This window comes from Amblyomma mixtum, chromosome 8 (assembly GCF_055824585.1).
Source record: "Amblyomma mixtum isolate Tamu chromosome 8, ASM5582458v1, whole genome shotgun sequence".
Lineage (NCBI taxonomy): Eukaryota > Metazoa > Arthropoda > Arachnida > Ixodida > Ixodidae > Amblyomma > Amblyomma mixtum.
The window spans coordinates 66,657,159-66,671,154 of record NC_143019.1 but is presented as its reverse complement, the minus strand read 5'-3'; the positions used below and the strand labels follow the sequence as shown (position 1 = coordinate 66,671,154).

At 47.7% G+C, this 13,996-nt stretch overlaps 1 protein-coding gene across 4 annotated transcripts in view; it reads left to right on the top strand.

The window, feature by feature from the left end:
- The window catches only part of numb (NUMB endocytic adaptor protein), a 92,859-nt gene extending 79,920 nt beyond the window's left edge, over positions 1-12,939 (top strand). For all 4 annotated transcript variants that reach the window (XM_089558403.1, XM_089558402.1, XM_089558404.1 and 1 more), the window contains 3 exons: positions 4,740-5,199; positions 8,713-8,895; positions 10,579-12,939. In XM_089558403.1, coding sequence (XP_089414529.1) covers positions 4,740-5,199; positions 8,713-8,895; positions 10,579-10,991 — 1,056 coding nt within the window. In that variant the 3' untranslated portion in view covers positions 10,992-12,939. The remainder of the gene's footprint in view (positions 1-4,739; positions 5,200-8,712; positions 8,896-10,578) is intronic.
- The last annotated feature ends 1,057 nt before the right edge of the window (positions 12,940-13,996 follow it).

The window sequence follows — 13,996 nt, the reverse complement described above, 5'->3', positions numbered from 1 at the left end:
GCAAGTACATTGTTGTTCATCATGATGCTTTGAGCATGCCAGGGTCATTGGCATTGAACCTAACCCATTCAGGTGACAGCTTATAGAATCCTGGCATATACGAAACACACCCAGAAATATAAACTTCCTCCCGCGAACACAGATTGTTTGCATCTGAAATCAGGTGACCCATAAGTCGGCAGCCCTCTCTCCCGAAACAGTGGCAGTGGGCCCCAAAAGAACGTTAAGAAGCTTGCTCCAACCAGTCACCCCAAATAAGATGCCAAGTCGGCACCAAAACGTCGGTTTTCTCACGAGACTTTGGTCGGAGTGTCATAGTCATTTCTTTCTACATGGAAAGAAATCAGACCTCTGAGCCAAAGGACTGGTGATGCTCTCCATTGTTTGGAGTGCCAAGCTTCTGCCTCAGCAGTCTGTGCTTTACTTTTCTATATAGAATGAGGAGAGGGGGTTTCTTACAGGGGCTCTGAAAGGGGCTCTAATATTAAAGTGGCGGTATGCCTGGGATGTTAAAGGACGCCGCTTCAGGAATATTGTCCAGCAAGAATTTTCTTAATGCACTTTGTAGAAGCTGAGAAAGAATCGAACCAATACTCTCCTCTCAACTCGTACACGCGGGTGCGAGCTATGAAGGAGGGTGCGAGCGAGCATGAAAAGGTCGCTGGGAAAGGCTCACCAACTTTCGCGCAGGATTGTGCGTCCTCTGCTGCGTGTAGTGTATTATTTGGCTCAGATTTTCATGATAACGCAGTGTAGTGATTAAAGGTGCTGTGAAGAGGAATCTGAACTCGTCTTTTTGCCACGGGAACTCGATCTGCATGTTCCGAGAATTCTTAGAAACTTCGATTTATTTGCCCTGTGTGGCCGATTTTCCTAATTGAATCAAATTAACGTCCGGCTCCCGCCTTTATTTTTTTTAATTCTCCCCCGTACGGTGGGCGGAGTCGACCAACGCGTGGAGTGCCTTTCAGCCAGTCCCGTGGCGGCTTGCCGCTCTGCCATCGGCGGGGTAATACGTAGTAGTTCATAGAAGCAAATAGTCCGCGCGTATTTTTATTTCTGCGGGCTTATTTTGCGGCTATATTGTCTGCGAATGAAACTATTTATTCATGGAAACCTAAAAAACAAAATAAAGCGAAAGCAAAGCCTCCATGGAGCTGGCTGAAAGGCACTCCACGCGTTGGTTGACTCCGCCCACCGTACGGGGAGAATTACAAAAGTAAAGGTGGGAGCCGGACGTTAATTCAATTTAATTAGGGAAATCGGCCACACAGGGCCCTAAATCGAAGTTTCTAAGATTGCTCGAAGCGTGTAGATCGAGTTCCCGCGGCAAAAAGACTAGTTCAGATTCCTCTTCAGTGCACCTTTAAGCTAGTGGATGGGCTCTCCTCGGAAGGTGTTTCAGAGCCCCTTTAATAGAAGTGCCACGATTCCTCCCTTTGTGAAATCCTGCTCCTGTGGCCCAGCATCGGTGTAGACGATGCCACGCTGTCATACATTTTCTAGACAAGAAGAAGGTTTTCAAATGTAATAGTAAAGAAAACTCTCTGTTCGTTGCCACCTGTTTGTGAAATTCAAACACAAACAAACAGGGCAGCAGTTGGGCTGGTAGTTGTGTAATACCTGCTCCGAACCAGCAGCACGGTGAATGACCGCTGTGGTCGAGCATGCATGGTTGTACACACATGATTCTGCAACATGTGAACATGTGAACTATGCTGTGGCAGAATTCAAGATGATTTCAGGTCTTCTTGGCGTAACGAGAAAAAGACCTGTCGTGAAGAGATTGATTCCTGTGCAGCCAGCACGGAGAAGCAACAGTTGCCACTAACGAGTGTTACTTATACCTCAGTCATGGTGGCTCACATACTATGGCATTCTGGTGCTGGGCATACTTTGTCGATTTGATTCCAACCTGCAATGGATACGTTGTGGCGGGAACAAAATGCAAAAATGCTTTGTATTGAATTTCTCTGGCCCATGTTTAAGAATGTACAGTAGTGTCCGCTAGTTATAATAAACACTTGCTTATTACGAACGAGGGTGGTGCTACTATCAAAATAAGTATTAGGGCAGTGACACTGAGTCAGATACAATGAACAGTTGTGGCAGCAGTTGTGGTAGTAGTAGTAGTAGTAGAAGACCTTTATTCGGCCATAATTTACAGGCCGAGCATGTCGATCGCCTGGCAGTGAGGAGGTGCTATGACTCACCTACACAGTCTGAAAGCTTCTGCTTGCTGCAAGTGCAGAGACTAGAAAGTGTCCTCCAACCTACCACACACTGCCCAGAAAGAACTTAGTGACAAAAAAAAAGAAAAAGAAGAAGAGGTCACCATTGAGACTGAGGGCACAAGGCCTACAAGCTGCAAGGCCTCCAAGGCCGGGCAGTGCATGCGTGCTGGCTGGGCATAGTGTTTAAAGCAGGGGCATGGGTGGTGTGATACAGGGTTAGCATTTAAAGCGAGGCTACCACTCTGTGGTCCCCGATCAACCAATGGCACTAATCTGAGACGTCGTGAGTACTTCTGGCTGGCCCAGCTTGTTTTGTATCATGCATCGCTGTCCATCTTCTGTGCTTCTTCTGCCTCGTGCAGGCAGCGCGTTGCACCACTAGTCATCAGATGCAAGTGGGTATGTGGCGACATGTCACTGATGCATAGCTGGCCAGACCTGATGTCACCTGGGATGACTTGGTTGCTGTGGATGTTGATGCCACGATCAAAGAGCCACTGAGGGAGATGCTTTTGTGACCAATTGCGGGCACTCCTCTACTTCCAGGAATCTGTTGAAGATGACGTCTAGAAGGGTGACCTACCACTAGTTGCTGTGAACACTTCAATGGCGATTACTGTTGACGCTCGTTACAACAAAGTTGAAGGGGCCCGGGGATTACTTCGTTATAGCTGTAGCTTCGTTACAGCACTGTGTTGACAGAGCTTCCTAGGGGAATCGTCATTCCTTCATTATATCCATTATTTCGTCATAAACCCTTCCGTTATAACGAGGTTCGACTTCAGTTATTTCACATCCCCGAAGCAGCTTGTTGGCAGCAAGGGTCTGAGGAGCTCGCGAGCGCATTGATGAACTTGAAAAGTTCCGTGATGAGAGGTCTGCTTTGAAAGATGCAGGGGCACATAACATTTTTTTATAGAAATAGGCGCTGCTTTTGCCTGACTATGTATTTTGGTTTCTAATATGAGAAGCCCCGTTACTATGAAATTTCAATACAGCAAACGCAGTCTGTGCAACCGTCAGATTCATTGCAAGTGGGCTTGGCTGTATTATGACAAAGTGGACAAAGAGCATGAGCAACGGGAAAAACACAAGACAAGCATGGAAAAAGTACAGTTTTTTCTGTTTTATGAATCATTTTTGTGCAGTTTGCCATAATACCCTTCCTTTTTTTTTCTTTGTTGGAAGGTGCATTCACACTTGTGCGAGTCGTGAAGGACATGTGGCGAGTTGTGATTTTCAGCCATAGGGCAGGTCAACAGTGCCAACGTTCACTCATTCAGGGTGAGAGTTGTTGGTCTTCAACTGTTACCAAGCAGTGAAAAGCCAGATGCAGAACAAGCTTTGCATCTTAGGCACTGCTTATTGGTTTAGTGATTCGCAACTTGGGGTGTCAAGAAAGTGGGAAATAAGCAGCATCAGCGAGCATCCATCCTAAAGCTTTTGCTTTTCGTCTAACGTGACTACTTTTTTACTGTCACTTTTTGACCAAAAAGGATCAGAAAAGCTTTGCCACTTGCTAGTGTGAGTGCGCCTAGGCATAGATTTATTTCATGATACACTCTATCCCATCTGGGACTTCTACAATGGTGGGTTACTTGTATCTGCAAGCACACAATTGTGCTGGTACAGCCATCATCTGATGTGCTGTGCATGAGTACACGCATGTATATGTTCTAAGAAGGGAGTAGTTATTCATTAGTACCCACCTAGACGCAGTCATTTAGCTGCAATGAAAAACTTACAGCTTTCACAGAAATTAGGAAGTTTCAGCAGTATGTTTTTCATTGCAGCAAAATGGCAGCACCTAGGTGGTTGCTAATGAGTAATTACTCCCTGCTTACGAATATACTCCACCTTGGGAGACTCCTCTAAAAACTTGGAGGGGTTCAATGCTGCTGAACCGGTGTCAAGCGATAGCTTCGGTGATATAAGGCGCAACGCTGGTTTCAGTGCCTGGCTGGGAGCTTTGGCTGTGGGCGATGAGGCTTTGCATTGAACACGTCCAATGTTACGTTAAACGCATCGAAGTGCACTGGCGTTCAATGCAGAACCCACTTTTATGCCCTGTGCATGCAATGCCAGCATAGGCTTTCCCGCTCCACTTGGTCAAAGTGTGTGACGTCACGGAGGGAGTGCGTAGCACACCTGGGATGCCTCCATTCCTCCTCTCCGCAATGCGGCGATGGCCACGGGGTGCACATCTGCCGGAGCTCTCCGTGGCGGTGTGCTGGGAGGCCGCTACCCTCCTCCTCTTTTCTGCGGTGTACATGGCTACTCTCTCCGCTCCTCCCCTCCACAGCAGCTGGCATGCGCGATGTACGTGACTAGAAACGTGTGGCTCTTTAGAGGTCAAATTGCGGAGCCAGAGGTCATTCGCTGAAACTCCCTGGAGGCGGGGCCATGATAGGTATAGAGCTACTGCTCCAAAACTGGACTAATGCAGTAACATGGGTAAATTTCTTGTGTTCTTTTTCTGACAAAGAGAGGGGGGGCTGTGTGCAGGGTGAGCGGCTGAGCCACGCCGTGGGCTGCGCCTTTGCGGTGTGCCTGGAGCGCAAGCAGAAGCGGGACAAGGAGAGCGTGCTCATGAGCGTGGACCCCAAGACGTCGAGCTTCACCCGGACGGGCTCCTTCCGGCAGGGCTCCCTGGCCGACCCCGCCCTGCCCCACGACCCCCAGGAGGGCAAGCCCTCCGAGACCCCGCCCGTCAAGGCGGTGGTGAACCCATACGCGATCGAGCGGCCACACGCGACAGCCACGCTGCTGCAGAGGCAGGGTTCCTTCCGGGGCCTGGGCAGCCTGAGCCAGGCGTCGCCCTTCAAGAGACAGCTGTCCCTGCGGCTCAACGAGCTGCCCTCGACGCTTGAGCGACAGCGCGCCATGTCCCTCGACGCCTCCACTGACCTCTTCCCCCCCACGGGGGGGCCCCCAAGTGCACGACACCACAATGGATTCAGCAACGGTGTGTACCACTGAAAACAGTGCCTGTAGGCGTGCTTGAAGGGCGCATAACCTCACCTGCTGAGCATTTCAGTTGTTCAGTGCAGTGGAACGACAAGGGCCGTTGCAGTCATCTCCCATTTGTTCAGTCAGGAGCCGCCGCAGTGGCTGAGTGGCTGTGGTGCTCGGCTGCTGACCCGAAGGACGCGGGTTCGATCCCGGCCGCGGTGGTTGAATTTCTTTGGAGGAGAAGTTCTTGAGGCCCGTGTACTGTGCGATGTCAGTGCACGTTAAAGAACCCCAGGTGGTCGAAATTTCCGGAGCCCTCCACTACGGCGTCTCTCATAGCCTTAGTCGCTTTGGGACGTTTAACCCCATAAACCTAACCAAACAAAACCATTCTGTTTATTAATGACATCGCAGTCATGAAATCTTCAGGGAACATGTACTTTTGTGTGCTGAGTATAAATGCCATGTGATTTCATATAAGAAAAGTCATTGTGCCCTTAATCAAATATGCTTCGTAAGTTTTTTGTTGAGAGCTTTAAAAAAACTTTGCTGCAGGTAACTTGCTAAAATACATGTCGTTGGTTTCTCTTGATATCAAGGAATTCAATAAGGGCAGAATTATCATCCTGCCTGTCATAGAAGTTGAGTTATAGGGCTTTGAATTTGCCACCACACAAACTGAAAGAAAAGCTTGTATTCCCGATTCAGAAGTGGCAACTTCGAAATCATATATCTCTGCTTTATGATAGGCAGGGTGATAATTTTGCGCTTATTGAATTCCTTGATGTCAAGAGAAATCAGTGGCATGCATTTTAACAAGTTACCTGCAGCAAAGTTTCTTGACAGCTCTCTACAAAACACTTGCGTGCCGTAAAATACCGAGCAAGTGGCCACCTAAGTTTTGAAGATACTCGCAAAACATTGTGAGATGGGCGCTTGGTATACTCCATCTCATAAGTTACTTGCAGCACTATGGATTGTAGAGACAACCTCAACCAATCGGGAGAGCGCGCTGAATGTGTTCCTCTGCGACTCGTCTTCTGCGCGTCGTCTGCTCACGGTGCACCCAGATGTGGTTAGAAAAAGAGTATATATTGACACTGTCTATGTACCATGAGCCTACGCACGCTTACATACGTTAAACGCAAACTGGTTGCGGGATATTAAGCTATTTGTCATGTTCGTACTTTCAATACAGCGTATGCAAATGGAGGCGTGTCGATAAGTTCAGCCTAGTGATACCATCTGGGTTTTTAGAATGGGAACCATTTTTGTAAACAAATTGACTCTCCTCTTAGGATGAGCAGCGGCTGAATCGTCACTCTAAATTAAAAATAAACCAAATTTATCACTCATATGTTCTGTAATAGGCGAGATGAGACGAAGCTGAAGTCCAGCACCCCATTTACAGCCAGGGAATGTTCTGAAAGGGGCAATAGTGACGTATTCAGTCCGATGCAAGGGGTCGTGCTTTGAAGGGTGCTATCATTTTGCAAACAGTCTTTTAACGTGCGCAAGAGTCGCACAGGCTAAACTTGGGAAATAGTGTACATAAGGCGGGCATGCTTTAAAGCTCAATGTGAAATGACGCTTAAAGCATGCACACTTTAAAGCACACTATCCCATATGCCCATATGTCTGTTTTATACTGGCACTACGTTCTGCAGCGTCAGAATGCTGTCTGTGCACTCATCGCAGGTTTGGTGGTGCTGCACGCAACTACTGAGATGGAGTATAGGTCCAGGTACAAAAATCCAGAACAAGAAGCACATGGAGAATCCGTACAGTTTATTAGAAGACATGAAAAACTGAATGATTAAAGGTGTGGCATATGGTCTGAATGATCTGAGTGACGCGTTCACCACTCCATCCTCCATACACGATAAGCGTTGCGGATGTGCCAAACAGTGGGTGCTTGATGTGCTTTTGCTGTGTTTTTTAACATCTCCGTGACATGAGACATAATCGCATGAGTGATTACTCATTTTTTTTAGGAATATTCAAATTCTTAAAAAAGGGAAGGGGGGGGGGGGACGCTTATTCGAGAATGAGTGGGTGCTCGATATTATTTTATAGTAGCATGTTACACTAAGTGCGTGAGGTTTTAAATTAAATGACATATTTAGAATTGGCATACAAAAGTACATTTCCTGGAAACTTCATAATTTTGAATTCATTAAATGAAAAAATTCCAAAAACCTGTTTCCATAAATCATTTATGGTGGCTGAGGTGTGTACACAAGATAAGTTGCCAAGCTTGTACAGAACAGTCTGCCTGAGTGTTTTCATGTTGTGTGACTTGTTGTAGTGAGGTCTGCCTCTATTACAGCTTAAATTTGAGCTGGAGCTGCAGGAAGTTCTATGCGTGCTTTCATAGCCCGTATGTGAAGCCTGTTTCACATGCAAGCAAGAATGGTAGCGAATCCTGCCACCGCAACAGAAAAACCTGTTCTGAGTCGTCGCTGCATGAGCTGCAAGGTTCCAACGAGTTTGAAATTTTTGCTGTGACGTGCCACTGAGGTGCTCATTCGCTTGCATGTGAACCAGCCTTGATGATGTGATTGTGGAACACACTCAAATGTTTCAACAATCACACATGTTGGAGGTTATCTTGCACATTGTTTGAAGTGTCACCTAAGTTGCCATATTTGCTAGCATAATGGACACACCCGCTGTGTGTTTTGTTTGTCAAAACCCTAAATTTTGCTTATATACTACCGCGTGTAATGAATTCAACCCCAAATATTTGTGCATTCGTTTAAAATGGTTCCACTTGTGGGGAGAAAGAGAGAGGGCTTCAAGAAACAGGCTGCCTTCATCATCCCAAGGTGTTCTCAGTACCTCCAGAGCTGCCCTTTAAAGGTGCAGTGAAGAGGAATGTGAACTCATCTTTTTGCCGCGGGAACTCAATCTACACGTTCTGGGCATTCTTAGAAACTGCGACTTATTGCCCTGTGTGGCCGATTTCCCTAATTAAATCGAATTAACGTCCGGCTCCCGCCTTTATTTTTTGAATTCTCCCCGTACGGTGGGCAGAGTCGACCAACGCGTGGAGTGCCTTTCACCCAGTCCCGTGGCGGCTTGCCGCTCTGCCATCGGCGGAGTAATACGTAGTAATCTGTAGTAGCAAATAGTCCGCGTGTATTTTTATTTCTGCAGGCTTATTTTGCGGCTATATTATCTGCGAGTGAAACTATTTATTCACGGAAACCTAAAAAAACAATACAAAGCAAAAGCAAAGCCTCCACGTAGCTGGCTGTAAGGCACTCCACACGTTGGTCGACTCCGCCCACCGTACGGGGAGAATTCAGAAAAAAGTAAAGGCGGGAGCCGGACGTTAATCCGATTTAGTTAGGGAAAACGACCACACAGGGCAATAAGTCACGGTTTCTAAGAATGCTCGGAACGTGTAGACTGAGTTCCCGCGGCAAGAAGACGAGTTCAGATTCCTCTTCGCTGCACCTTTAAGAGAAGTCATGTGAAGTGAGTGCAGCAGCCCCTCCCTGAGCTACCTGTTGTCGCGCAGTGCCCCCTCCGATCCCGGAGTCCTCCCCACTGAGCGAGAGGCCCGACAGCATCAGCGCCATGTGCCAGCAGGTCAGCCAGGGGCTCAGCCTGCTCAGCGACTCGGCCAGGGACGACCCCTTCCGGGAAAAGCCCACTGTCGCCGCCACGGCCAGGCCGCAGGAGGCTTCCACGGCACAGCAAAGTCAGTCTTCCTCGTTTGGGGGCCATTGCAGTAACACTTCGTTGGTCATAAAATGTGCCCGTTGTCTGGATGGAAGTGATTTTCATTCCACTGCTTGCACCTCACATGCAGAGACCTGCAAAGTCCTGATACACGTGATGGCAACACCACCGAGGATGAGGGCACCATGCCTTGTTTGAACAGTGCTGGAAATAGCCACTGGCATTCAGGAGTCGTGACTCTCTGTGCAGTTGAGCGACTGGAAGAAGTTTTGACGTGGACATCTGACATGCTTGTGCATCTCTTGCTGTACACGCAGGAGAAAGGGAAATTTCGCTTGCGGAGACTCGTCAACCGTACAGTTAAGAGAAACCAACTCGAGGCAGGTGCAGCAGAGAGCGTGGCGAACTCGCTTGGTTGCGACGACTGTAACTTTGCCGTTAATGAGTCATTTAAAAAAAAAATTTGTGGCTGTTTGAAACAAAGAGCACAAACACAGTGCTTGAAACAAAGAACAATCCGACTAAAAATTTGGTGCCTCCACTCCTTTAAGCAAGCCATCGCAATTATAGAGTCGGGGGGGGGGGGGGGGGGAAGGGAAGGGGGGGGGGAAGGGGGGGGGGGGCATAGCAGCAAGTGTGCTCGGTGTTCGTCAAACTAAATGCCCGCCCCTCTCGGCCGTGCTGAATTTAAAGCTGATGCAAAGTTACTAAAACATTCTGGGACTAGATGTGATCAAAACAGGTAAAGCTAGTCGCATCTGGCGTCACAAGCATAGTGGTAAAGCGGCATGCAGGCAGCTTTGAAGAATGAACAAACAAACACTACAAAGATTCGCGGCAGTACGGTAGATTCTCTTGCAACAATTCTGTGATCTCAGTGGTGACAGATAGGTACTGAGTTAGTATTCGACAGTTACGCGAGTACAGCGACTCATTTCCAAAATAGAGAAATTCATTGTGTTGAAGATGATAGCAAGTCATCTTTATGATAATGAGGTGCCTGTCGTGCGTATATATCTGTTTGCAAATGCTGACCGTGACTGTTCGCCAGCTGTGGTCCGGCAGGGGAGTTTGTCCTTCTTGGCACGTCATTGGACAGGGTATATGTGCAAGATTACAAGCAGTATCTATGTAAGGATTTGCTTTGAGTTAGTGACAGGTTTACAGTGAGATAGTTTATTTCTGGGGGGGGGGGGGGGAGGTGCTAAACAAATTTATGCATTTGATGTCGCAGCCATTTGTGACGGCGGGAATTTTAGACACGCCCCACAAACACACACACACACACAGTTGCTTAATAATTCAGAAGCAGTAGGTTTTGGGCTAGTTAGTTAGGTATTGCATAAAAAGTGCTCTAATGAGCCCACTATGCGTCATCCTCTCTGTTTCTACATCTTTTTCGACAACTTTTTCATCCCAATAATGCCTAATGTTTCATACTTGCAATACGCTGTGCACACTTCACAGCGGAAGTGTGCACAGTTTTGCCAGTATTTCCTTGTATGCTGCAGCAATGTATCAGGGTTTGCTTATTAGCTTCGATATCACTGTTTACAATTCTTGTGCGCATTGTGTAGGCTCTAACCAATTTGAGGCGTGCTCAAAACACACAGGCCACTGGATGTAGAAAGCTTTTAGTCATCTGAATTTTTTGTCCTCATCTTGGCTTCCTCATTTGAGTATACTGCTTGTAATTGTGCAGGCAACCCCTGGGCTGACTCTTCTCGCGCCGATGCCTGGCTGGCCTCCCTGCCCACCCATTCGCCGACCCCGCCCCCTGCCAGACAGAGCCCCGCCCCACTGGCAGCACCTCCCCATGCTCCGCCCCGTCGGGTCGGCGCCCCACAGCTGCGCAGCCAGTCGCTGAGCGCCGCCGACGGCCTAGTGTCGCCCACACGTTCCGCCACCCTCTTCTCCCATTGGCCCAAGGAGCCACCACAGACTCCACCTCTCACGGGGAGCGCCACGCCCCCAGTGACAGGGGACACAAGCTCCGCCTTTCAGGACCCCTTCGATGCAGAGTGGGCGTCGCTGCCCACGCAGAAGGCCGCACCCGTGACGACCAACCCGTTCGTGGCGCCCAATGCTGTGAAGGCCTTCGAGGTGCACCTCTAGCGCACAGGCTTCTCTGCGCTGTTTCTTTTCTTAGCAAGCCGGTGCACTCCGAAGTCGCTGGCAGCCGAGGGCACCTTGCCGAGCGTCGTCCAAGTAGCAGTAGGTGCAGTTTGAGGGCATGGACCCCTCACAATGGTCGAGCGGTTGTCGCGATGCACGCGGTTCGAGCGAAAAAAAATCTAAATTCCAGCATTTGTCTAGACAGTAATGGTGTGCAGTCAGCTAGGGAGGGAAGAAGCAGGCAACTCCGAGAAAACGGCCTGCAACGACAAAGCTGCCTCGGATATATCTTGGGACACTGAGAACTCTTTTTATCATTTTGCACTTTTGACTGTTTTCATTAGTTAGCTTCGTTATCAATTTTGGCAGCCTCCCATTTTCTTCCGCATTACGGCATTGCCTTCATGTTGTTGGATGTCCTGAGAAAAGCGCACACAACATTCGAGTACATGCTCCTTTTTGTACATAAGATGCCACAGTGGCGACACCCTTCTACAGCCCGCTCGAGACAAAAAAAAAACAAAGAAACAAAGTCTGCTGCAACAGTGGATAACTTTCCTGTTGGCCTAGTGCGTCCCTGCGAGAGTCCCTCCCCTAAGTTGCGTTCCCCCAATTTGTGGCCAAGCTTATCGTCGCGGTGCCAATCGTTTTTTCCCTTTTGCGGCGCAACCGCAACTTTGCATTCCACAGAGAACTGTCGTCTCGTCAGGGCCTTTTGGCAACAGTTGGCACATTAGCCGAGTTTCGCCTCGCGTCTCTCGACAAAACGGAGAGAGCAGTGGGGAGGGCGGGGTCGGTGCATTCACTCGAAATACCTCTGGAGCCTCCCCCTCTTTTTTACCTACCCTCGCCACCTGTGCGTGTATGTGGAGAGTGACGTGTATTTATGCCCTTATTTTCTCTTTCTTCTACATATGTTGCGCCTTTTTACACACAACTTATCATAGCAAAAGTGAGCCTGTGTATGGCGGTGATGGGGTGATCCCCTCGTTGCTTTATCTTATAGTAAAAAAAAAGAAAGAAAGAGGCAACCCTGGCGAAAATCTTTTCCAGCCCAACTGGTTTATTGAACAATTTCCAGTTGGAACCATCTGGGTTCCACTTGGTTCCAACTGGAACCAGCTGGGAATTGTTCCATGAACCAGTTAGGCTGGGAAAGATTTTCACCAGGGAATTGACGTCGAAGAAACAAAAAATAGGCTGATGTTACAATTGCTGATGAAAGGTGCTTGTTTCCATAGGTGTTGAGGCTTTCAGCATCTGATGCCAGGTGTTTTAAGTTGTTGATGTGTGTGTATATTGCGTTGTGTTTGTATGCCTGCCTCTCTCACTGTTTGGGTTCTCTCCAAGGTTCTGAGAAAGGGTTCTTCAAGAGTCTTAAAGCTTTTTTGGCAAGAGAGCTAGATTGCCAGACGTCCCAAGCCATTGTTCGCGCTGCATTAACTGCATCCAGGGGTGCGTACGTTTCAGCTTTTGCCGTTTGTGTGCTGAACTGTTTGGGTACGCTTTTCTTAGACTGTTGCTTCTGAAAGGAAGAAAGAAAGAAAAGGGAATGATGTTCCGAGGAACGAAGGAAGGTTGTACAAGCAGGTTGACAATGTACAAAGGAAGGAAAATAAAAATAAACTATAGTTGTGTCTTTTGATGTTCTGTGCTTTAACCGCTTTTCCGTGAAGGACACTAGGCTTTAAAGGCATTTAAGGAACTTCTCCATTAAAATTCACTGCAGAGTTAAGCATCCTAGTTTTGATACCCTCATTTTTGCCCCTTTTTCGTTGCATGTTGTCTTGCTTGCAACTAGCTGCAGTCTTCTTTCGAAGCGGTGTTGTAACACGTTGGCCGTGACACACCTGACAGTCCTGTGCTTTTTGTTCTTGCTGACTACATTAATGTTGATGTGTAATCCACAAGTTATGTAATAAATGAGTATGGCAGTGATCAAGTTAAACTAGGTGGCGCGTGTCATTTTATTCACCTTCGTTGGCCTTCGTGTTTCTGCCACCAAATGGGCCTTTGTGTGAAATCCTCAATTCAGTGCACGTATGCTGCGTTTGCTTTTCTCTATTTCGCACAGCTGAATCACAAACCTATTTATGAAGCAGCACCAACACACCAACACTGTCGTGTACTTCATGCCCACCACTGCACACTCACTATGGCAACATGGGACGAGGCATTAGTGACATTTTTGTAATGAAACTGCATTTGAGTCGTTATTGCAGTGGACGTCGTTCAGACAGCAATTCACAAAAGAAGTGCTAACATTCATGTCTGATACTATGTGGTGCAAAAGTAGCATTCTCCTTGCTTCCTATTGTCCACCTTGCAAGTTGCTTGCACCGTACCCAGTCAGAGCATGCACTGCAAAATGTGCTCCTCACGCAGCGACTAGTGGCTCCATCCCTTGGAAGAAAAGAGCACCAGTGTCCAGCTGCTGCGTGCATGAGACGAATGGCAGGTCTCGGCAGTGTGCTGTGTTCGTGCGGACTTTCTCTGCTAATTTAACTGGTGAATAAAATGCTCGCTACGCTTGCAAAACACCGTCCTGAACTACCTCTTCAGTTACTGCAATAATTGTTTGAAAAACAATCGCAACACTGCTCAAATATTTGAGAGACCATATGTTGTCTTCCTTGGCTCTGATTGGACGAGAGAGCTTTACCTTTCATAGTGCTGCAAACAACTGGTGAGATGAAGTAAAGTGTTTATGCCTCGAAAAAGGTATCTAAAGCTGAACTCAAAAATAATTCCAGCGTAATTGTATGCTAATTTTAAAATGGAACTCTGAGCACTTACTTTTAGTATGCACAAGACTACAATTGCTCTAATTTCTTGGAAAAGCAGTTTGCAGTGCAAATCAGTTGCCTTCACAAGCTGATCTTCTCACGCCTGTACAACATGCTACAAGGAACTTCTGGGAAGGCCCAGAAAGAACAATATTACCAGATTTCCATTCTTGTGTTGCTCTATAATGGCGCTTCGCGCTAAGCCACTCGGTCTCTGTG